Source organism: Lampris incognitus, chromosome 17 (assembly GCF_029633865.1).
Source record: "Lampris incognitus isolate fLamInc1 chromosome 17, fLamInc1.hap2, whole genome shotgun sequence".
In the NCBI taxonomy this organism is placed as follows: domain Eukaryota; kingdom Metazoa; phylum Chordata; class Actinopteri; order Lampriformes; family Lampridae; genus Lampris; species Lampris incognitus.
The window spans coordinates 12325272-12350820 of NC_079227.1; the positions used below are offsets into that span (position 1 = coordinate 12325272).

Consider the following 25549-nt stretch of genomic DNA (forward strand, 5'->3'; position numbering starts at 1 on the left):
GCGAATTCGGGGGGCAACCGCAGGAACCGCCACAGCCGGGGCGCGAACCCGTATCTCCCGCGCCGCGGGCGACATCGCTAACCGCTCGACTAAAGGGTCTGACCCGTTAGCCAGGGGCTATCGCGCCTATTCATCCGTGATCGTCACCATATCATACTGAAATGTTACTCGCAGATTCGACATATTTGTGATTGTAAGGCCTAGTTTTTCCTTTTTTTGCTCGCATGAAAGATACCGATGGTCCCCCAATTCTTCACACACTTCCTGAATTCGATACCAATATTATTTTACGTAGTCTTCCATGGATGTTAGCTACTCTTAAGTTTTGTTCTTGGAAACATTGTGGTCATGCTATGCTTTCAGGCTGAGCATCCAACTAAGACTATTTTACGGTGCAGGAAACTTATCCAATAGTTAAATTTTACATTACTGTTGTAGATAAATGCAATGGTGTGATGTTTAATAATGATGATTACAACATATTGATTGGAATAAGGGATATAAGGATAGATTAATCATTGGGAAATCATATGCATAAGGAACAAGGCTTGTTACAAGGACATGACGGGCAATAGTGGCAGTGGAAAAGTATTATGTTAGCAGACAGAGGAAGGCAGAGTAAATTATAGGAAGAGAAGTGGGGGGCAATAAAAGGATAAGATGTCCCAAGAAGAAGAGTGTGTCTATCTCCATGTTAGGTAAATGAGTGAGGGTCGCTGACCTTAGATAAGGTTAGCGGCTCTGAATAGGAAAGGGAACAATAAGGGTGTTGTGGTCAAGGGGGAGTAGAGACAAGATGTGCTGTGATCTGTGGGTTCAGAAATAGGAACAGGATTTTACGACGGCAGCTGCAACAAGGAGGTCACAGCAGAAGTAGATTACCTGGAGTCCGGATATCAGAGGCGGAAATTGAGTCAGGTCAACGGACCAATCACAAAGAAGACCACCCATTCATGTTCAGTCAACACTTTGTATAGTATAAAGACTGGGTCAGGGAAAGGAGAGAGTCAGACTTCGTGAACTGACACAATCTGTTGTTTGTCAGGGATAGGAAGATCTAGACCCAGAGCTCTGTATGCTTTATCCATTTACTGCTAAAAAAACGGATGGTTTTGAGGCCGAACATCTTCTCCTATTGCTTTATCAACAAACATGCAGGACTACGCTCTCACATAGATAAAAACGAGTTGGTAGAGTGAGCTGCAGTCCAACACTGTGCACACTGTTTACTTGCAGGTTCAAACTCAACTCAGTGACAGCAAAAGCTTTTCAACTCTGTGCCGGTTCATTAGCCAATCCACTTTCTTTTTCACTTTGGTGGCCTGGCTTCTCCGCAACTTCCTCACCAGGAAAGGTTTTCTAAGGCTGCCAGTTTGTGCCGGTCTCACTCTTCTCTGCAGAGACGTCCCGTCTGCTTGCTGTGTGGGCCGTAGAGTGAGAGAACCATGGATGGATGGTCCCGCGTCATTCTGTCAGCAGGTAAACACATCCCTGTGCGGATGTGATGTGTGTTCAGATGTGATAAAGCGGCTGTTTAGACTTCACGATATCATTGGGAAGATCGCACAAAGTATTTTGTAAAGCTGGAGTGTTATATTGGGGTTTTTTTTTATATCTCCTGCTCCTTATTTCATTTTTAACATTTGCCTGCACATTGTTTTTAGTGACAGTAAATTGAATGGTTGAAATTTGGGTGGCTGTACTGTTTTCGAGCCGGTTTGCTGCTGCCCGCTTCAGTTTTCCTATGGAGATGATTAAAGCTGACCTCATCCCATCTCATCCAGATACTTATTTAGGTTGAATGGTGAACCTTTGTCTTCGTTATCATTTTAGCTCAAATTCATGAGGCCTCTGTATTGGCTCTGTATAGTATTGTGTATGAGTGTGTGTGTGTGTGTGTGTGTGCGCGCGCATAGCTGAATATGAGGCATTCATTGATTGTAAAGCACTTTGAGTGGCTGTTGCAGCTGGAAAACTGCTGTATAAATGCAGTCCATTTACCATTTGACTTTCCGTAAAAAAAATTAAATATTTATAGGCCAATTTGATTACGAGTGAAATCCCTCTCACTTACATTTAAATGTTAAACATTTACACTGTGATGAGATATTGTGAGTCATATGGCCAGCAGCCATACCAACATGTGCCCTGGTTCTCCTGAATGACAGAAGCTAAGCAGGTGTGGGCTTGGCTAGTACTTGGATGGGAGACCTCCCGGGAAAACCGAGCTGCTGCTGGAAGTGGTGTTGGTGGGCCAGTAGAGGGAAGTGTTCCCTCTGCTCCTGGTTTAAAAAAAAAAAAACCCAGTGCAGTGGGGGGCACTGTATTGTAGGAGATGTCGTCCTTCGGATGAGATGTTAAATCGAGGTCCTGACTCACCGTGGTCTTTAAAGATCCCATGGCACTTATTGTAAAGAGTAGAGGGTTCTCTGGTGCCCTGGCAAAATTCCCAACCTGGCTCTCTCCATCTGGCCACCTAATCATCCCCCCATGTAATTGGCTCAATGATTCCTTCCTCTCCACCTCAAGCTGATGTGTGGTGAGCGTTCTGGTGCAAAAAGGCTGCCGTGCATCACCCAGGTGGTGGCTGAAGTGAGTTTCCCCCTTCAATGTGAAGCGCTTTGGGTGTCTAGATAAAGAGCTATATAAATGTGATCCATGATTATTATCATTATTATTTTGGGTGGCACGGTGGCGCAGTGGTTAGCGTGGTCACCTCACAGCAAGAAGGTCCTGGGTTCGAGCCCCAGGGTAGTCCAACCTTGGGGGTCGTCCCAGGTTGTCCTCTGTGTGGAGTTTGCATGTTCTCCCCGTGTCTGCGTGGGTTTCCTCCGGGTGCTCCGGTTTCCTCCCACAGTCCAAAGACATGTAGGTCAGGTGAATCAGCCATACTAAATTGTCCTTAGGTGTGAATGTGTGTGTGTGCCCTGTGGCCTGTCCAGGGTGTCTCCCGCCTGCTGCCCAATGACTGCTGGGATAGATAGGCTCCAGCATCCCTGCAATGTTGAGAGCAGGATAAGCGGTTTGGATGATGGATGGATGGATTATTATTATTATTATTAAAGAAGATTAATTTTAGCACCGTCGCTAATCCAAGCCACTCCCTGAAGACATCCCTTATAGCTTCTAACCCAAATGTTCACCTGCTGTAAATTAGTTTTTTTTCTAAATAATTTTATTTCTGATTTTCTCCCAATTTAGTGGCCAATTGCTCCCTATTCTCGTTCAAACCCCCACCCTCGTACTGCATGCGTTCGCCAGCTGCATCTCTCCGGCTGGCAGTCTCGAAAGAGACGCCGAGGCGAATCCAGGCCGAACCACTGCTTTTCCCGACACATGCAGAGACGCATTCATGTGACAAACACAAGCCGACTCCGTCCCCCTCCCGAAGACAGCGTTGCCAATTATTGCTGCTTCATCGGGTCCGGCCATAGTCGGATCTGACGAGACCGGGGCGTGAACCCCAGTCTCCAGTGGGCAACTGCGTACTGTAAATTAGTTGGCCAAAGTGGACGCTCCCTTATGTGGACGCTCCCCTGTGTGGACGCTCCCTTGTGTGGACACTCCCCTGTGTGGACACTCCCCTGTGTGGACGCTCCCTTGTGTGGACGCTCCCCTGTGTGGACGTTCCCTTGTGTGGATGCTCCCTTGTGCCACAGTGTCTGACAAGTGCAAACACACCCACAGGCACATGGACGCCACAGGAAGTGAAGTTGGCAGGCTGAAGTCACATGCACGGTGACGCCCACACTGAGGTGTCTGAGAGAACGTGAGAAATGGAATCGTCAGTTTTATACAAAATAAAAAGTTAACCCACGGAGACAAAAAGGGGTTTTGCGGCTTGCTGTTACAAATGCCCTTTAAAAGTGGTTTTTAAAACTCTTCCATCAGGGCGAAGGCTGCAGGTCTTTACCCCTTAAACCGATGAAATCTTTTTAGGTATTAAAAAACCAGCAGCAACAACAAACAAACAAAACAACAACTGTGTGAACCCTTAATAGCTTTGTGTCGATATGTGTGAGGCTGATAAATCATAAAGAACAACTAACAACACAAACTGTAACTACGTATTCATTTCTGGAAAACGTTTTCATGTACTGTAAGTAGAGCTGGGCGATACATCGATATTATATTGATATCATGGTATTCGGTCAAAAATATCATATAGATATAAATTTATGATACTATAATAGTATTAGTAAAGTATATTTGTAATATATTTTAGTATGAGTGTATGATAACAGTATATTGCTATAATTTATTAGCATAATTATCTGGCCCCGTGATGGCCTGGCGGCCTGTCCAGGGTGTCGCCCTGCCTGCCGCCCAATGTCTGCTGGGATAGGCTCCAGCATCCCCGTGACCCTTAGAGTAGGATAAGCGGTTGGATAATGAATGGATGGATGGATCGTTATATATAATAATTATAAGTGCAACTTATTAGAATAATATTTGATAATTTAGGAGCATATTTTTTCCCCCCCGTCTGCTTCAAAATGGCCACTACACATGAAGGTACTGTTGGAAAACTAAAGTTCTATTCTATTCGATTCAATGGAACGATATCCACAATCTGGAGTCATTGGAATTTAGACAGCTCTATGACATAACTCATACAGACTGGACTGTTTCTCTACATTGATACGAATTGCTTCTATCTCTACATCTACACCTACATGCAGAGCTCCACTGTTATGAATGACAGTCTGGCGAAATAGAAACTGAAATGATGAGAAGCGACTTTGGTCCATGCATGCCTTTCAGCTGACGTCATGAGTAAGGCTTACTGTTACATTCCTCGTTAAAGGTCCAGGGGATGAGGGGAAGTAACAAAGAAAATGAAAGTGGCCTGGGGGAATAAGAAAGGTGGGAGGCGGAACCAGGTGTAAAATTAACCCCAAGTCAACATACAGAATAAAAAAGGCAACTAAAGATGCTGGCTCTTAACCAACCAGGCTTAGCTAACAAAACAAACTCAGATCAAACCAAAAAAGAAACAAATAAGAACGAGTTTCACGCTCCGTCTCAAGGAGTAACGGGTACTGACACAAGAGCTCGCTCTCTGGTTGACAACAATGGCCCACTGGCCGTCTCTCTCTCTCTCACTCTGGCTGCCAACAATGGCCCACTGGCTCTGTTGGGTGTCTCTCTCCAAGGTATATACCCAGCTGATGAGGAATTGGGGTCACATGGGCTCAATCAGCAGTTCCATGGGAGGCGGGGCATTACCTGGAGAGGGAAAATTACAGACGCACGGCACTAGGGTTGTAACACCCCCTCCCATAAAAACAAACCCTAGGTTTGTATACGAGAGGGTAATTGCACACAGAACACACAGCACTGGGGCCGTAACACTTACCATGACATAAGATGAGGGGCATGGAAGTGAATTCTCGGTGGCACGGAAGTGAATTCTCGGTTCCATTGGGCCCCATTTTGTGGTTCCTGCTCTATTAGAGTCTATGGTAGCGTGCTCATAATCTGGCTGTTCTTTCAGTAATCGAAAAGGTGCACAGCCACAGTTTATGCTCGACTACATCACACCCCTGGGTCGAAGTCAGTTACGTGGGAAAGTATTCAGCAACATTAAATGCCATCTTTTTTCCCTACAGTCTTTTATTTTGGTTAGTTTCACTTACTGCTGATTGACAAATAGGAAAAATATGGTTTTAGCAAAGGACACTATTTTCAACTGCTATCTAGAGACACTGCTCAGTAGGCCGTAGCATTTTTTTAAACAAATAAACTATTTGTTTGTTGTTGTTTTATTGATTCAATGTGAAGCACTTTGAGCTGCATTTAATGTATGAAAGGGGCAATACAAATAACTTTTATTATTATTATTATTACTATCCATCCATCCATTATCCAAATTGCTTATCCTGCTCTCAGGGTTGCGGGGATGCTGGAGCCTATCCCAGCAGTCATTATTATTATTATTATTATTATTACTTCCATCATCTCAGGCCACATCGAATTGAAAATATGAACAAGCATACTCAAAAATGTCTATGAATAATATTGAAATGAAGGTAAACCTGACTCATGTCCGATCAAAGTTCCTCTCAAAAATGTCATTTGTACCAACAAATCGAAAAACTACCAAAATTCGATGTTAGATGTTGGTAACCAAATGTCACCCTGCCAGGTAGAGAGCCCTGAGGTGTCTCAGAAGGAAAGAGCTTAACAAAAAGGAATCTTTCCTTTGAGTAATCATCAACAGCACTTTGTACGACAACAACACTTAAAACCACCCCCCTAGCAGATAGATACAGTGGTGTGAAAAAGTGTTTGCCCCCTTCTTGATTTCTTATTTTTTTGCATTTTTGTCACACTTAAATGTTTCAGATCATCAAACAAATTTAAATATTAGACAAAGATAGCACAAGTAAACACAAAATGCAGTTTTGAAATGAAGGTTTTTATTATTAAGGGAAAAGAAAAATCCAAACCTACATGGCCCTGTGTGAAAAAGTGATTGCCCCCCCCCCGTTAAAACATAAATTAAGTGTGGTTTATCACATCTTTGGAAAGCTGAGTTCAATTTCTCTAGCCATATCCAGGCCTGATTACTGCCACACCTCTTCTCAATCAAGAAATCACTTAAATAGGATCTGCCTGACAAAGTGAAGTAGACCGAAAGATCCTCAAAAGCTAGATATCATGCTGCTATCCCAAGAAATTCAGGAACAAATGAGAAACAAAGTAATTGAAATCTATTGGTCTGGAAAAGGTTATAAAGCCATTTCTAAAGCTTTGGGACTCCAGCGAACCACAGTGAGAGCCATTATCCACAAACGGCGAAAACATGGAACAGTGGTGAACCTTCCCAGGAGTGGCCGGTCGACCAAAATTACCCCAAGAACGCAGCGACGACTCATCCAAGAGGCCACAAAAGACCCCACAACAACATCCAAAGACCTGCAGGCCTCACTTGCCTTAGTTAAGGTCAGTGTTCATGACTCCACCATAAGAAAGAGACTGGGCAAAAATGGCCTGCATGGCAGAGTTCCAAGATGAAAGCCACTGCTGAGCAAAAAGAACATAAAGGCTCATCTCAGTTTTGCCAGAAAACATCTTGATGATCCCCAAGACTTTTGGGAAAATACTCTGTGGACTGACGAGACAAAAGTTGAACTTTTTGGAAGGTGTGTGTCCCATTACATCTGGCGTAAAAGTAACACAACATTTCAGAAAAGGAACATCATACCAACAGTAAAATATGGTGGTGGTAGTGTGATGGTCTGGGGCTGTTTTGCTGCTTCAGGACCTGGAAGACTTGCTGTGGTAAATGGAACCATGAATTCTGCTGTCTACCAAAAAATCCTGAAGGAGAATGTCCGGCCATCTGTTCGTGACCTCAAGCTGAAGCACACTTGGGTTCTGCAGCAGGACAATGATCCAAAACACACCATCAAGTCCACCTCTGAATGGCTTAAGAAAAACAAAATGAAGACTTTGGAGTGGCCTAGTCAAAGTCCTGACGTGAATCCGATTGAGATGCTGTGGCATGACCTTAAAAAGGTGGTTCATGCTCGAAAACCCTCCAATGTGGCTGAATTACAACAATTCTGCAAAGATGAGTGGGCCAAAATTCCTCCACAGCGCTGTAAAAGACTCATTGCCAGTTATCGCAAACGCTTGATTGCAGTTGTTGCTGCTAAGGGTGGCCCAACCAGTTATTAGGTTTAGGGGGCAATCACTTTTTCACACAGGGCCATGTAGCTTTGGATTTTTTTTTCCCTTAATAATAAAAACCTTCATTTAAAAACTGCATTTTGTGTTTACTTGTGTTATCTATGTCTAATATTTAAATTTGTTTGATGATCTGAAACATTTAAGACACAAATGCAAAAAAATAAGAAATCAGGAAGGAGGCAAACACTTTTTCACACCACTGTAGATACCTTTTATTTTGCCAAAAACTAAACATTTTTCACCTACTTCTTTAATGGACTTCAGTGGCATTGGGGCCGTTGACTGGGACCCAACGGAATCCAGAATGTTTTACTGTTGGAAGTTGATAATTTACAGCTTTAGGTTTGGACTTTAGGATTTGGAAGCTTTCTGTTGGAATTCTTGAACCTCGAATGCTTTTATGATGGTATTTTGGAATGCATTAGAATGGCATGCCTCCGGTACAGCCATACCATGTAACATGCCGCTGCACAGATTGTAATGTTCCTTTACTTTAATGTTACACTTGTTACAAAAGTGGTTGTGTCTCTGCTTCTAAAACGATGTGTCGCAAGTCACAACCTGCACACACAACTCCACTGTTGTAATTCAAAATAGTAATCTCTTATTTTCACATTTTTTTTACATATTTGATTTTAGTGTTGGTGATCGTGGCACGGAGTCAACAGCTACCACAAGGTAATAACTAGTGTTCTCTCTCTCTCTCTCTCTCTCACACACGCACACACACACAGACACACCATATTAGTTTAGTTCCTGTTTATAGACCTTTTTGTCAAGTACTCTGTAAACTGCAACTAAATTAGATGGGTGCAACATGAATTAAGTTTTATTTAGTTGAGGGTTACAATAATAATCAGAATATCTAATAATAATAATAATAATTTTAAAAAAAAGATGAATAAGGTTCAAAAAACAATCTTCTGGTCGGAGAGAGGAAACGGTGGAATCCGGAAGTCTCACAAAGTGTGCAGATCCCCCAAGAACAACAAAGCGCGAAACCCGTCAACTTGAAACTAAAATAGAGATAAAGCCAGCAGGCAGGAAGAGGAGGCTGTAACCCCCCCCCCAAAAAAATTGGGGACCATAAAGGACCCAAAACTAACAGGCACAACAACAAAACAAGCAAGACACAAACAAATCAAACCAAATAAAAAAAAACCCAAAATACTGGCCTGACCTGGGACAACCTCTGCCTCCTCTGGTCACCTCCCCTGGCGGACTCCCCACCCCTCAGCAACCAAGAGCCCTAGGAAGCAAATGTAAGAGGGGCGAGAGAGCCAGAGGATGGAGACAGAGGAGGTAGGGAGACAGACAGAAGGAAAGTACAAACAACACAGAACACAACTACTCAGCGTGCCCTGACCGAACTCAGGGAGCAGGGGCATGGGAAAAGAGCATCCGCCACAACATTGTCTAGCCCCCTAATGTGACGCATGTCCAAGCGGTACACCTGCAAAAACAGGCACCACCGCATGACCCTCTGATTTGAGCACAGCATGGACCTCAGGAACACAAGAGGGTTATGGTCTATATAAACCACTAACGGAACGACCCCTGACCCCACATAAACCTCAAAGTGGATCAGCGCCCAGATCCGTGCAAGCGCCTCCTTCTCGATCACCGAGTAGTTTAGCTGGTAGGTGTTGAACTTTTTAGAGAAAAAACTAACGGGTCAATCCACCCCCAAACCATCTGCCTGCAGCAGCACAGCGCCAGCCCCAATTTTGCTGGCGTCCACCTGGAGGAACATCGAATCTAGGCGCAGCTAGAACTGGACCTGAGGTCAAAAGTTGTTAAACATTCTCAAATGCCAGCTGACATGATCGATCTCACTCAAATTTGGCCTTTGCCTTAAGCAAACTAGTCAGGGGAGCCACAACCGTGGAAAAGTTCCAACAGAACCCACAGTTGTAACCCACCAACGCTAGAAAGCGTTGAAATGCTTTCTTGGTCAACGGGACAGGTTACAGATCGATAGCGGCCACTTTTGCACGCACTGGACGCACCTGACCCTGTCCAACCACCTTACCGAGGTACATCATGGTGGCCTGCACAAACTCACACTTTGCGAGGTTAACAGTGAGACGTGCCTCGGCCAGACGATCAAACAGCCCCCCCACCCGGGAGAGATGCTGCTCCCAAGTGCCACTAAAGACAACCGCATCGTCCAGGTAAACAACGCAACCCTCCAACCCGGCAACAACTCAATTCATCAAGCGCTGAAAGGTGGCTGGGGCGTTCCTCAATCCAAAACTCATTACTGAGTACGAATACAGCTGATGACGTGATAAAGGCGACTATCTCTCTAGCACATACTGACAGCGGAACCTGCCAGTATCCCTTCAAGAGGTCAAATCTGCTGACAAATGCAGCAGATCCGACCTGATCTACACAATCCTCCATGTGAGGAAGGGGACAGGAGTCAGGCTTTGTGACACTGTTGACTTTTCGGTAGTAAGTACAAAACCTAAATGTACCATCAGGCTTATTCACCAATATATCTAATCTCACCATCCAGATGGCTACGTTTCTCCGCTGACACCCGATAGAACCGCTGCCAGATCGGCTCCGCACCCCCCACGTTGATGTTGTGTTCAATCAAATGCGTACAGGAGGGGGTGTCGCCAAACAGTGAGGGATACCTGCAGATCAAAGCAGCCAACTCTGAACGTCTACTCACAGACAGGTGAGCCAACAATGCCTCCAGGTTCAAGAGGGACTCAGAGTTCTTTAACTGGCCTAGTAGCACACAATCATCAGGCCCAACTACACCATCCTCACCCAGTGCTGCCACCACTGGGTGAGGAGGTGAGTTGGGCACCTCTGCACCACCCGCCAGCAACCCTGGCTTAACGTCACCATCAGCGCTCTCTAACTTACCAGCAGAGAGAACCTGGTCAAACAAGTCTGTCAATTTAGGGTCAGCTTTCTGTTCTCTCACAAGGTCATCATGAGTAACTGAACCGGGAAGTTTAGACAGGTGATCACTGGAGTTATCGACCACTGGACAAGGGACCACCAGAGGACCCACAGCCGCGTGACTCATAGTGCGTGTTACAGCACAAGCTGGAAAAACCCCAGGGAAACACTTCTCACTCTCATCAGTGCAGAGGGGGACAGACGAAACAACCAGAGATGGGGAAACATCACACCAAACGCACCCACCAGCTAGATTATTCCCCAAAATAACCTCCACCCCCAGCACAGGCAACGAAGGCCGCACCCCCATAACAACCTCTCCCTCTACCAGCTCAGAGGTAAATACGAGCCTATGTAAGGGAACCGACAAGGTGTTAAGTCCTATACCCCAGATCAGGACACTGTCACCTGTATCCGTCACCCGAGAAAATGGCAGCACAGATTGCAAAACAAAAGATTCTGATGCGCCAGTGTCGCGCAATTTTCTTACTGGCACTTTCTCCTCACTGCCAACAATAGACACAGTCGTACGTAATGAACGTTGCATAATCTGAACCAGCTAGGGTTTTCTCGACTGGCTACAGGTCAGGAGATAACACAGGAATAGACCAGTTGTCAACTGAAACCGCAAGTGCAGCAGGTTTCACCTTGGTGCTAGGCAGCGACTTAGAGGCCTTGGCCTTCAGGACAGGACACTCATTCTTCCAGTGACCCCTACCCTGACAGTAGTTACAGACTCTATGAAAGTCACCCTTCCCTCGGGAACCACCATCAGATTTAACAGACGGATACTCGTTCCCAGCACCATGTCTAGCGTGGCGAGCCTCAAATGAACTCTCCTTCTCATTACGTCCCCAGTCACGAGCACGGGTTTCCCCCAACTCGCTCAAATAATACAAAGAACATATCTGCATCATCCTCATTAAACTTAGGCACAAGCCACAGATTGTCAGTCACATCGCTCCCCCTAGGCCTAGGGGATTCAGGAGTAGGAGAGCCTTCCACTATATTTTACCTTCCCTAATCAACACCAAACGTTCCCATTGGAATTCTAGTCTTAACTTTTCGAGTGCATTCTTAGCTTCCTCCGCCTCTCTGTCTTTCTGTCCCTCAGCTCTATCAAACTCAAGTTGCGTCAATAATATTTTCTCCTGCATCTTCTCTTGCTGCAATAACAACTCCCTTCGTTGTTCAAACGTCAAATTACTACTCATAGGCAGAACAGCAGGTGACGTAGTTGACGTATGCGGAGGTGGACTAGCCGCACTCTTAATGACACCGGTCCCCTTAAGCTTGTCAGACAGAAAAGACCCAAGACTCTCTTTGTTTCGGGAACCAGTGATCTTAACCTCCAAGGCCTCCGCAATTTGCATAAGCTGGTCTCTCGTACATTTACCCAGCAAGTCGTTGGACGGCTGCTGGACAAACTCGTCCGCTAGAGTAGCCATAATAACCAAAGTCGTGCGTATGGCGTAGCTACGACAACAACATGTCTCACTCCTCCACCTACTGAAACACACCAAACCAAAACGGAGGCAACCGTGCTAGTCGCGCCAAGCACAGGGACGGAGATATCAAAGAAGAGTTTCCCCAAGCCCTAGATAACTCACCCTAGTCTTCGTGCAGCTTCATGGCGGGTATTTACGCATTATATACCGCTGGCTCGCTCAGAATAACCAGCGCGCTGGCGACTCTTAGAACCACGGCCGTGCTCCCGAGACAAGATGCTCTGACCACTAGCGCCACACAAAAATAACAAACTAAAATAACAAACAAACGCCCAACGTACCCCAACAAAGGGAATACGCCGTTTATGCCTACGTGGGGATAATTGAAGGCCACAGTTCCGGGTAGCAACAAACCACCCCAAATCTCTAACCATTGCACAAGCAACAACCAACATTCATCCCTAGGTCTGATGTCCCAACAGGTAGCAGAGCAAAGCGTCCCCAGCCTGGGCGGCTGGCTGGAAACAAACCGTGGTTCTCTCTCCAACGCGGCACCAAAAAAGAACAGGCACAACCACTACGCCCACAAAATATCCAATGGACTTATCTCCCAACAGCGCGCAGCAAACGACATCACTAACAATAACGTAACCAGTGCCAAGCAGTGAAACGCACAAAACGCGCTAACAAACAAAAAGCAATAAACTACTACGGGCAGTAATGCCGGCCTGGTTCAAACCCAGATCCGGACGAGCTCCCACTTGTTACAACCCCGGCTCAAGGGAAGTAACAAAAGAAGGGAGACAAGTCGAGGGTTGCAATAATAATAAAAATATTTAATAATACAAAAAAAAGAAGATGAATAAGGTTAAAAAAAAAACAATGCGCTGGTTGGAGAGAGGAAGCGGTGGAACCCGGAAGTCTCAGGAAGCGCGCAGATCCCCCGGAAGCCTCCCTCGGAGCGCGGGAACAAACAAAGCGCGAAACCTGCCAACCTGAAACTGAAACAGAGGCAAAGCCAGCAGGCAGGAAGAGGAGGTCGTAACAATAGCCATAGATAAAAACGTATTTTAAGATATATTGATTCTCTTTTCTCCCCGTGATGTACTGGAGACTTGCTTGGCAAGAAAACAAAACAAAATCTTATTATTAACGGATATTTACCAGCATTACCTCATGAAGCAGTTGAATGCTGTGTCAGGTCCCTTCATCTCCTTTCTTCCATTGTCAATCTATTGCCATAGTTTCCATGGTAACTCCATTTACGCCACTCTTCTCTGGGGACACCGTCACACTAAGATGTGACGTCACGCCGCCGGGGAGCCAAATCGCATGGTACTTCAAGGATGACCCGATTACCGATCAAGGGAAGCAATTTTATGTCATTGCTGCCGCGGGGACCCAGCACTCTGGGCCCTACCGGTGTGAGGCCAATGGCCAACGGAGCAACGAATTCCTCATCTCCGTTTATGGTAACTATGACACGTGACTGTGTTCAAATACAGACATTCGCTTATTGGCGGGCATGTTTTTGGTGACGCACAATATCTGGGAAACCGCAGTTATATTAGTTCAGCACAGGCAATACCAATATTCTGCTAAGTGTAACACTGTCTGTCGTTTACTGAATTTTATGTAATGATGTTAAATTAATAAACAGTGACTTGGCTTGACGCACTGACCACTAATTCAATGAAAGTGTGAAAGCTTTCCTGTCCAGCCATGTTGGTAAGGGTGGATCTACGGGGTGGTCAAGGGTGGCAAGTCCTGTATGCTAATGAGTGAAATCAGCAGATGGAGTGTTGGGGTGGAAAGAAAACTTGGCCTTCCATGAAACATGATTGAGCATCACTGCTTCAAAAGTTAGTGATGCCGGTGAAAAAAATGGTAACACAGAGACAATGTAGGCTAACAGCATGGTATATAAAACCTGATCTGATGTCAATTCTCCATCTACAACTCTGTCTTTCATGCACCTTTGCTTTCCTTGGCCTTGCTCCTGGCTAACCTGTACAGATTTAATTCCCTTGGCGACGCTCTCCATCAGCACCGGTTGGCCAGTGACGCAAACCGGCGGTTCCTTCATCCTGGCGCTCGAGGCTGAGGATGGCCTACAGGGGTGGAGATGCTGGGTATATAAGGAAGAGATGGTGAAAAGGATCGCCTTCAGACAGAGCCCAGAGCCTGTTAAGTTGTTGCATCTTGACCTGGCTAACTCCATGGGGTTGTACTGGTGCAGCAGTGACAACAACCTCACTCGGAGCAACCCAATCACCATCAGGACCTCAGGTTATCCCTATGTTATTTAAGAGCATATAAAGCAACAATAATGAAGACTGCGGTTCTTATTAATTTACTGAAACCCGCGGTGATACCGGTACAGTAACTGCAGTGGTGTTTGCTTGACCACGCTAAATGCCAGCGATCCATTTGAAATGGAAAAGTCACCAGCGCTGTTGTCAGCACCTTCCCCACCTCCAAACAAAAAATAAAAACATGGTTCAACCCGGGTTTTACTTATGATGATTTACTATTGATGTCTACCAGCTTCTTCAAACTCATGGCCACCTGCTTCTTGTTCCTCACTCTTTAGCTGCTGTGGTGAGAATGTAAACGATTGTAGCGAATTCGGAGGGCAGCCAGAACACAAACCCGGGTCTCCCGCACCACGGGCGACCACGCCAACCAGTCGACTAAAGGGTCTGACCCGTTAGCCAAGGGCCAGCGAGTCCATCCATCCCTGGTCGCTACACTATCCCCTCCTTCAGGAAGCGCGTCCCCATGCTTCAGCGTATCAGCTCCCTCACGCCTCTGGGTGCACCCTCTCCCGATACCCTCACGGTCTCACCATCCTACCACTGCCACCAATGTAGTGAATTGGGGGGGGGGGGCAGCCGGGACGTAAACCCGGGTCTCCTGCACCACAGGCGAGCACGCAAACCAGTTGACCAAAGGGTCCGACCCGTTAGCCAAGGGCCAGCGAGTCCACCCATCCGTTGTCACTACAATATTTTGCATTGCATTTTTCCCGGTAAAGTCCTACCAGACAGTAACCATTAAAATGATCAACTACAAGAGTGTCCGTGATTTGGGTATTTGTGAATTAGTTGTTGTGTTAAATACACCAGTGACTATTGAAAAAAAAATCTGGGGCGTGCGTGTGTATGGCTAATAGCCAGAGCTCCATCTCGTCAGACTCTGGAGATTTATTTTATTTTTATTTTTTTGCGTCGATTTTCTTTTTTTGTTGAAACGATTAAATGTTACATAAAACAAATACATAAAACAAAGGGAAGAGGGGGAAATAAAAATAAAGAATAAGAAGAAAATTAAATTAAATACATAAATGAAAGGGAGGGGAGTCCTAGGGGTTGTCTGCAAGTTCAAGTTCTTCTATCAAGTCAGAGAGTTCCATAGAATTCTTCTTCTCCATCAACCTCAGTGACGAGAAAAGTTCCCTATGAAATATGCAGAAGTTTGCCTGCGTTTTCAGGAATCTGTTCTTATGTAAAAAGAACTTTCCAAGAATAACAGTTGTGTTAATTGCCAAATCACGTGTTCCATCTTTCACAAGCATAAAAAAATCACATTCTCTTTTTTTAGTTCAGAGAAATTGTCAAGTTTTAGAAACAACCAGTAATGCAAATCTTCCCAAAAGGCACCAGCAAATTGACATTCATAAAACACATGTTCTGTCGTTTCAATGTGTTCATTGCAAAATGAGCAGTTGTAACAGACTAAACCAAACTGATGTCTTAAAAATTCCCCAGAAGGATATATTCCATTGAGAATTTTAAAGTCATAAGGTCATCGATGCCTGTTGAGGTGGCAACCTAAGAACCTGCTGGTGGATACCAGCGGTGAGGGAAGGTGTCAGGCTGAAGGAGGAGCCCTTTTGGGCTTGGTTGGCCCAGGGGTCTCCTGAAGCAGCAGACAGTTACCAGGAGGCCAGAAAGGCTGCGGCTTCAGCGGTCGCAGAAGCAAAAACTTGGGTGTGGGAGAAGTTCGGCGAGGCTATGGAGGAGGTTCTGGCAAAGGAAGTTCTGGCAAACCATCCGGTGACTCAGGAAAAGGAAGCAGGGCTTGACTCAGGCTATGTTCAGCCAGGGAGGAGAACTGTTGACCCGGACCGGGAATGTTATCAGGCAGTGGAAAGAACACTTTGAGGAGCTCCTGAACCCAGCTACCGTGTCCTCAGTGGAGGAGGTAGAGTCTGAAGACTCGGGGGAAGCCCCACCCATATCCCTGGCAGAGGTCTCTGAGGTAGTTAAGAAGCTCCTTAGTGGCAAGGTGCCAGGTGTGGATGAGATTCGCTCTGAGATGCTGAAGGCTCTGGACATTGTTGGGCTGTCTTGGCTGACACGCCTCTTCAGTGTCGCGTGGAGGTCGGGGACAGTACCTGTGGAGTGGCAGACTGGGGTGGTGGTTCCCATATTTAAAAAAGGGGAACGGAGGGTGTGGTCCAATTATCGAGGCATCACACTGCTCGGCCTCCCTGGGAAAGTCTACTCTAGGGTGCTGGAAAGGAGACTCCGACCGATTGTCGAACCTCTGAGCCAGGAAGAACAATGTTGAGATTATCCAGTGTGTTATCCTTTGTAATGTGTATACCTAAGTATTTAACAGTTGATGAAACAGGGATATTCCGGAGATATTTAAACACAAAAGTTGGTTAGAAAAGGGTGATATACTGTCGGCTGTCTTCATACTTCAAATAGATCAAATTACACTAGGGAGAACAAGCCGTGTGTAATGTCCTGCGAACAACAACCTATTTGTTCCATGGTAGCCAAACATTGGCTCGTATGAGATGACAATCGCGAAAACTCTGTCCAAAGCATTAACACTAGACTTTTGCTGCATTTGCAGCGAATCTCTGTTTTGACAAGAAAAATAAACACAATCATCCATTATTATTGTCAGTGTAGCTAAGAAAAAGAAGTAAACTTATTTCTACCCGAACAGGAAAACAAACTCGAGGTGTCATTTCCGAAGCCTGGCATCAGATGATGGCCTCAGATTTTCTGAGGTCGCCCCCCCCCTTTTCTCCCCAGTTGTATCCGGCCAATTACCCCACTCTTCTCAGCTGTCCTGGTCGCTCCTCCACCCCCGCTGCCGAGCCAGGGAGGGCTGCAGACTACCACATGCTTCCTCCGATACATGTGGGGTCACCAGCCGCTTCTTTTCACCTGACAGTGAGGAGTTTCGCCAGGGGGACATAGCATGTGGGAGGATCACGCTATTCCCCCCCCCAATTCCCCCTCCCTCCTGAACAGGCGCCCCGACCGACCAGAGGAGATGCTAGTGCAGCAACCAGGACACGTATCCACATCCGGCTTCCCACCCGCAGACACGGCCAGTTGTGTTTGTAGGGACGCCCAACCAAGCCGGAGGTAACACGGGGATTCGAACTGGCAATGGACTAGACCGCTACGCTACCCGGACGCCCCGAGCGGTCTTGTTATTCCAATGTTTTTTCACCCAGTTTCTGCAGACCCTCCGTCAGCTTGAGTAGATGGAGAGGTCTGGATATGCAAGATTACACAATAGCTTATCTATAAATATGCAAATCATGAATGCTTCTGTAGTTGCTCATTGGTTATCGTCATCAGGAAGGACTTTCCCAGGGTAAATGGCACAATGCATGGCATTTTACATCTTCACCACAGCAGCTAAATACAGAAGGCAGGTTGCAGAGAGTTTGAAAAAGAAGTAAAGTTGTGTCTAAAAAGTATATGTCCGAACATGCTGGTAAAAGACATCACCAACAAACAGTACAACATCAATAAGTAAAACGGAGGTTCAACCATGTTCCTTTCTTTGATGGTAGGAGAGGGAGCTGATACAACAGCACTGGTGACCCTGGTTCAGTTTGGTGATGTGGGGGGGGGTCAAACACCACTGCAGTTACCGGAGTCACCACGGGTGTCAGTCAGTTAAACAAAATTGATGATCTTCAGGTCGGTAACTTTAGCATGAATAATTTATCCCAACTGCTCGGCCATCATGTCTTGTTTTCTTGTCACTAACCTTCCAGAGAAGTTGGTGTTGCTCGAGTCCCTGCCTGGGCCTGCCCGGGTCGGGGGGAGCCTGACCCTGGAGTGCGTTGTCGTGGGGACCAAACGGGTTAGCCGCGTGGCGTTCTACAAGGACGGGCAGGTGATACAGACCGGTACCAAGACAACCTACGAAATCAGCAATGTGACACTGGCTTCGGAGGGGAGCTATAAATGCGAGGCCACCTACAACTTCAGTGAACAAACCGAGGGGCCTCCATACCAGGAAGCTTCTGACGCTCAACCGCTGTTTGTCCAAGGTATGTGTAAGACTCTGGAAATGGGTTATAAAGCAACTGGGCTAAATAATCTAAAATAGGTGGGGCTAAGGAGGAATTGGAAAAGAATATTATTCAGACAACAGTATTATAAAAGAGAAACATGGCCGGCATTTATTAAACATAGTAATATCAACACAAGTGCACTCTGAATGGTCAATAAGAAAAATAACAAGGAATAAGGGTCAAACCCCTTCGGTCTGTCTGTAATGTCTTTTCAGTGTGTGGACTCAGAGCTCTGGTCAAAAAGGGAAAATATGAAAAGATAAAAGTCTGAAACTACCCGGGTAGTGTGTGTGTAGTGTTCATTCAAAAAAAATAAAGAGATCTCCAAAACGGTCTTATCTGTCTCTCCTGGTCGTCCTCAATGGAGAAGCGAGACGCCACTCTTCCACGTGCTGTCCACGCCTCGTGGGTCACAGGGCTCGCTGCTCCCTTCTCTTGGGGAAGGAATCCAGCACACAAAAAAACCAACCGGAGAACCCGGGAAAAGAAAGAAAACAGGTCTCTAAGCAAGCAATCCTCTCCAATCCAAACGGCATTAATTAACTTAAACTGGTAAACTTAAACGAGTAAGGGTAACAAAGGCATAAATGTTGTATCTCTGTTCCAGCTTCTAGGAGTTGGGCTTTTGTTCATTCGTCTGCAGCTCAAGAAAGATCTGCAGTCAAATCTGTTTCAACTCTCGTTCTGATCTGACAAGGCCTGGTAATTTTCCATTTGGACAGGCTGCTAGCTAGCGCCCTCTACAGAGGACTGCTGGAACATGCAGGGACATGCATTAACTTTGTAGGGCAGCTAAAATCATGGGGGTTACATCTGCATGTCCCACCCACAGGTCAAAGGTCAGCAAGTCCTAGCTATACTTCATCGCCACACGTTTGTGCTGTAGCAAGAGCCTAACAATAAACAAATAAAACACTGAATATAATCAAAAGTCTGACACATTAACATTTCCAATAGGGTCTATTGTTTTTTTTATTAAAAAAAAAAGCAAAGTAATGAGCAAGAGATATTTCAGTGGTCCAGAAAAGTTTTTAGTTCCCCCCTGACTAAATATTCTAAATTTAAGAATAAACCCTGTAAACCAACAAGTCCTGTACTCATTCCAGGGTAATGGAGGGTGCATAGACACTGTCTTTCAACAGAGGAGCCAGTTTTTACCGCCTATTTCTCCAACGGTCACTCTGAAGGGCTGTAAATAAATGGGGAAATTAGCGCCGACAAAAACTGTCTCACTCTCTGAATAGCTCGGGGAACCGCCTGCAGAAGTGTGCATGCGGAGGCAAGTGGATACAGCCACATATTCCGGGAAATCTATCTATACGGCGCGCGATATTATGAACCCTACATAGGCCTCGCCAAAATCCCGTTTCTGGCTTTGTCCCGTGTGCGCCACCGTAGCAACGCGAAAATATGTTGTTATGGGGTTAGCGCTCATCAAGGAAACGCTGTACACCCACAATTTAACCTGTCTAAGTTATCCACAATCAACATTAACGTTTTTAACTCAATCTTTGCTTGCTCCACGTTTGAGCATAGGATACTTCACCCCTTATCATGACTACAAACAAAACGAGCTCCTATATTGTAGTAATATGACTTTTACAAGTCTTACACATTAGCGCCACCTTCAGCTCTTGCACATTAGCGCCACCCTCAGGAAGATGACATATTTGACTCTGTCGTGATGTACTACTCAATGTAACCTTTTAGCTGGGGTTCATTCTGATTCTTTGTCTCATCAAGCCTCAAATGCATCACAATTATAATACCAATAACGTATCCAAGGAGCAGAGGCAGACCTTGTAACCTAAAATTGTTAGGTTAGTCAACTTAAGGCTATTCTTTCCCTCACAATCATAATTTCAACCCCATGGTTCACTTTTTCGACGATTCATAAGTTCAAATTGAAGGTAGCTAACGTTAGCTTTGCTTCGCACCGAGTTGATAGTTGATTGTTTCCTTAGCAACGCAGCGGAAATCCGGCGTCCGTTCGCGGAAATCCGGCGTCCGTTCGCGAGATTTGGGACAGGGTACGGGATTTTGGCGAGGGCTATGTAGGGTTCATAATATCGCATACGGCGCTGCAGTAGAAACCGGAAGTCAGTGGAGTCCACAGACTTCCGGTTTCTACAACCAGTTTCCTGTTTGTTGGCGCGTGCTGTTGATAATGACACGTTTTCATGATGCCTGCAAGATTTACCATGGATAAATGTCAACGACATGCGCAGAATGGTCGACAAACTGCACCAATCAGCAAAATGTGAACTCAAAATATCAAAACTCAGATGGTGGCAGCGAGAGGTAAAGTTAGTGGTCTTGCAAAGTCGTTTCATGGGATGAGCCACATGATGCAGGTGTGCAAGTGTGCGTCTGCCGTCATCACAGAAATCAGCCCACGTTGTAAGATTAATGTCTCTGTCTGTGTAAACCCACCTCCCACAAACACACCCTTTGGGTCAGGCTCCAGAGCTGTGATAGGACCACTTCTTTGAAATCGTTCTCAGCAAGAGGCGCGTCAGAGTCCATCTCAGATGTCAGTGCGAGCGAGACGAGCCCGGTTTTAGTTGTCAGGTTGTTGAACCTTTGTTGTTGACTATCTCCCCCCCCCCCCTTCAATTCTGTATCCTCACTTTTTCCAGCAAGTCCTCTGAAGACTGTTGTTGAAGATGGCATGTCGTGCTCCTGCTCTCGTTGCACCCAAAACGCCTCCTATCAGTGGTACTACAAGAAAACACCTGATAAGCCGTGGGCGCCTTCGGAGAAAGGGGTGAGCTACAGTGGGGCCAAGGAGGAGGGCATGTACGCGTGCAGAGCAGTGTGGCCCAACATGAGAAGTTTGATGAGTGACCCCCACACGTGTGAGTTCCTGGGCTTTGTTTCAACTCAGTTCAAATTCATCATCTTTATGCACAGTGGTGTAGTGGTAAAAAAGTGGGTAAACTACGGTCTTCAGGGGCGTCCGGGTGGCGTAGCGGTCTATTCCGCTGCTTATCAACACGGGGATCCCGGTTCGAATCTCCGTGTTACCTCCGGCTTGGTCGGGCGTCCCTACAGACACAAATGGCCGTGTCTGCGGGTGAGAAGCCGCATGTGGGTATGTGTCCTGGTCGCTGCACTAGCGCCTCCTCTGATCGGTCGGGGCGCCTGTTCCGGGGGAGGGGGACCTTGAACACGCACTACGTCCCCCTGGTGAAACTCCTCACTGTCAGGTGAAAAGAAGCAGCTGGCGACTCCACATGTATCGGAGGAGGCACGTGGTAGTCTGCAGCCCTCCCCGGATCGGCAGAGAGGGTGGAGCTGGAGCAGCGACTGGAACGGCTCGGTAGATTGGGGTAATTGGACTGGTGCAATTGGGAAGAAAAAGGAAGGGGGGGGAATACCTATCGTCAGTCAGTAATCTTCATTAGACAACCAACTACCAATATGGGCAATATTTTCAGAAAAGCATGAACTTTTGTATTTTCCCATTGAAATACACTATTCTCTGACGTACATGTGTCTGAGGGGATTTACTTGGATGTGACTATGACTTCATGTAATGTCAGCCCTGAAGAAGGTGGTTTACCTATAGTCCATCCATCCATCCATTATCCAAACCGCCTTATCCTGCTCTCAGGGTTGCGGATTTGCTGGAGCTTATCCCAGCAGTCATTGGGCGGCAGGTGAGTAGACACCCTGGACAGGCCGCTGGGCCATCACAGCCCCCCCCCCCACACACACACACACACACACAGTCACACCTAGATACAGCAAATAGAAACCTGAAACACAACAAACTTAAAACGCCAACAGCACTCGAACACAGGTTAGACATTGAAACACACAGATGCAGACAGATTCTCATATAAAACTCAACACATAATGAAACCTTCACATCGGCAACACCGTTGCACATAGGAAACAACATTGGATGTACAATATGGTCAGTCAGAGTATAGATCACAGAGTCTATTTACAGCTCCAGCTGAGAAGGGGACAATTCTGCTGCCAAGTCACAGCCCTTTTTTTCCCTATTTTTGTTCTCAGCCGGTACATTAAAACACAGTACAGGTTGAGCTCCATAAATATTACATAAATAAGAAGTCCCTGCATAGTCTGCATAGGCCCTGTGATGGCCTGGCGGCCTGTCCAGGGTGTCTTCCCACCTGCCGCCCAGTGACTGCTGGGATAGGCTCCAGCATCCCCGTGACCCTGAGAGCAGGATAAGTGGTTCGGATGATGGAATGGATGAAGGGATGGGCCCTGTATTTTTAAAAATATCTGGCATAAAATGTGGTTTGAGTGGACATACACCGGCATTGAACAGAGCAGTAAGTGAACTGATCCGGAGGTGGGAGAACCGGGTCTAGCAAGTCCAAATCCTAACCCCTACACATGCACTTAACCAGCTGATTTCACCTTACTAGATTCCCCTACCTTCCTTTTTTTGTTTTTGTCTTTTTGTGGATTTTCTCCCCAATTGTACTTGGCCAATTACCCCACTCTTCTGAGCCGTCCCAGTCGCTGCTCCACCCCCTCTGCTGATTCGGGGAGGGCTGCAGACTACCACATGTCTCCTCTGATACATGTGGAATCGCCAGCTGCTTCTTTTCACCTGACAGTGAGGAGTTTCGCCAGGGGGACGTAGCATATGGGAGGATCACGCTGTTCCCCCCAATTCCTGCGCCCCGACCAAACAGATGAGGCGCTAGAACAGCGACCAGGAGACATATCCACATCCGGCTTCCCACCCGCAGACACGACCAGTTGTGTCTGTAGAGACGCCCGACCAAGCCAGAGGTAACATGGGGATTCGAACTGGCGAACCCCGTATTGGTAGGCAACGGAATAGACCGCCGAGCCACCTGCATGCCCTCCTTTACCTTTGTTAAGAGTGGTGTTGATTAGAATCAGCTGGTTTAGTACATGGGTGGAGCAGATACACTATTGGGACTTTGACTTGCTGGACCTGGTTCTCCCAACTCTGAACTGATCTGGTAACCAGCAGGTCACTAGTTTGAATCCCAGAACTGTCTGGGTAATCCAGGTTTAGCCTGGGCTGATGACTGGAGAGTTGCTAGTGCCAGGATACCAACTCTGACCACGGTGTCTTTGTGCTCTTGGGCAACTGTCCCAGCAGTGCTGTCAGGGTATGAATAGTCTGGACGTGTTAGGCACACACTTAGTTGAAGCAAACATTGATAAAGTGAAACCTAAAGGGAATCTCTGGTATTTCTACCTTACGCCCTATTTTCCTTTTGTTACAAGTCAAACTGAGAAATGGGTTGTGGAGCCTTTTAAACCGACGGGTGTGCAGCAGTCTTGTAACAGTCATTTAATGTGTTTCAGAAACATGCAGCGAGGAAGCTGATGCCAGTATTCTCAGTAGTGAATCAGTTTAAAAGCTCACGCCATCTATTACTTGGCCCCTAACAATAGGAAAATACGGCTTAGAGTAAAGAAATTCAGGCGTTTCCCTTTTACAATCAAAATGGTTGTTCACTCTAGAAGATTTGACCGTCTGTGTCTGTACAGTGGGTGGAAGCAACATGGTTATCGTCGTTACAGTGGTGCTTATCGGGATTGTAATGGCCCTCATCGTCCTCACCGTGGCGGTCCTTTACTACAAGACCACAAAAAGGAGACATGTTGGCAAGTTGCTGCTATTTACTTCAGTCTATTTCCAGTCTACACAGTGGTTAAGTGTAAGTCCATTGTTAAAAAAAAATCCTCTTTTGTTCTTTCAGAACCCCTTTACCAGGATGTTGGTATGACCGTTTACGTGTCTCCTTCAGATGAAGGAGACGGGGACACATACGAACCACTCCGGGATAAGCCTGGCACAACGAGAGACGATTACCAGACTATAGTGTCTCGGGGAGAGGAGAGGGTGGCGGGGGACTACCAAAAGATGGAGCAAGTGGAGGAGAAGGATGGGATGTACCATACTCTGCAAAAAGTAGAACAATCCCCGTCACAAGAGGTGATACAAACAGGTGAGGAATAAGGACGGTAATGGATACCAAACTCTGCAGGAGAACAGAGGAACAAGACTAGAGCTTGACCGCGACCCTGCGAGCAGGATGAGTGGTTCGCATGATGGAAACAAACTCCTGAATAAGCACTTATCTTTTAGAGACACACTTGAAAATCAAACATCTCCCCTGCATTTGTTTGCCCAATTATCCACCATTCCTTTAACACAGCTCGATTTCCCAATGTAACCCGCCCCCCTCACCAAAAAAAAAAAGTCATCAAAAAAAAATCCAAGATTGTAAAAATATGGTACAAACCCATATTTCTAAATGCTTTTTTTTTTTTTGGGCTGTCTTGTACTTGTAACATGAGAGTAGGCATTCATTAAAATTCAAATTAGAAATATGAGTCAAAGCTATCTGTACAAATTCCCCCCCCTTTATCATTTGGAAATTGTATTGCATTTTGGCTGGTGTCTCCTGAAACTCTGCCCCCCCCCCCCCACTGGCGGTCCTGTAGGATGGATTTAAGCAGGAAACCAACGAAATCTTGATAGTTTGCTTTGTCCCACTTAATGTTCCTCAATGTTCATCTTCAACCAGATTTATGTCACAAGTGCAGAAGAAAACCACTCAGAAAGTCATTCCAGCTCATTTCTAAAGAGATAGTCAACTTTTTTATTTTACATTTTATGATCTGAAAACATGTTAGTATGGGTCTGGGATGATAGAACTGTTTGCCTTCAGGATAAATTCAGCAACAAAAAACGAGATGCATCACACAGCTTTAAGGCTGAAATACATGATTTTTCATAAATACGGGGAAAAACAACATTTTTATTAATCTGAGTAGGTTGGAACCAAATTTTCCTTACTGTTCACATGATCTTTTCCCATGCACGTATGTTTATATATGCCTGCGCTTGTACATATGAGCACCCTAAGAACAACTTCTTTCTTTTTGTGACCATACGTGGTTTCGCACCTTAAGAAAAAATGCACAACTTCGCAGTCTTTTGTTTTCATTCTTTGCACTTTATTTGCATGTTTTGATTGTTTTGAAGCTGCAATAATAAATTGCTAGCTATTGTTAGCTTAGCATAAGCGGCAATTGTGACTGCCGCCTAAGCGGTAATGAGGACTAAATTTAAGGGGGAAAAAAAACTTTTGAAGTCTGACTTTGTGGC

At 45.9% G+C, this 25549-nt stretch overlaps 1 protein-coding gene across 1 annotated transcript; it reads left to right on the plus strand.

The window, feature by feature from the left end:
• The first annotated feature begins 1408 nt into the window (after window positions 1–1408).
• Window positions 1409–24394, plus strand: LOC130127921 (Fc receptor-like protein 5). The gene is made up of 8 exons (XM_056297636.1): window positions 1409–1479; window positions 8338–8376; window positions 13313–13540; window positions 14085–14357; window positions 18106–18384; window positions 21048–21266; window positions 23923–24039; window positions 24135–24394. The coding sequence occupies exons 1-8, from the start codon at window positions 1446–1448 to the stop codon at window positions 24392–24394; spliced, it is 1449 nt and encodes a 482-aa protein (XP_056153611.1). The 5' UTR covers window positions 1409–1445.
• Window positions 24395–25549: the final 1155 nt, after the last annotated feature.

What these genes read in the sequence shown, in the direction of transcription:
- LOC130127921 (XM_056297636.1), top strand. Translation starts at nt 1,446, where the DNA reads ATGGATGGATGGTCCCGCGTCATTCTGTCAGCAG. An exon ending in GAGTCAACAGCTACCACAAG is followed by an intron (nt 8,377 to 13,312) that starts GTAATAACTAGT and finishes CTATTGCCATAG; the next exon opens with TTTCCATGGTAACTCCATTT. An exon ending in TCAACCGCTGTTTGTCCAAG is followed by an intron (nt 18,385 to 21,047) that starts GTATGTGTAAGA and finishes CACTTTTTCCAG; the next exon opens with CAAGTCCTCTGAAGACTGTT.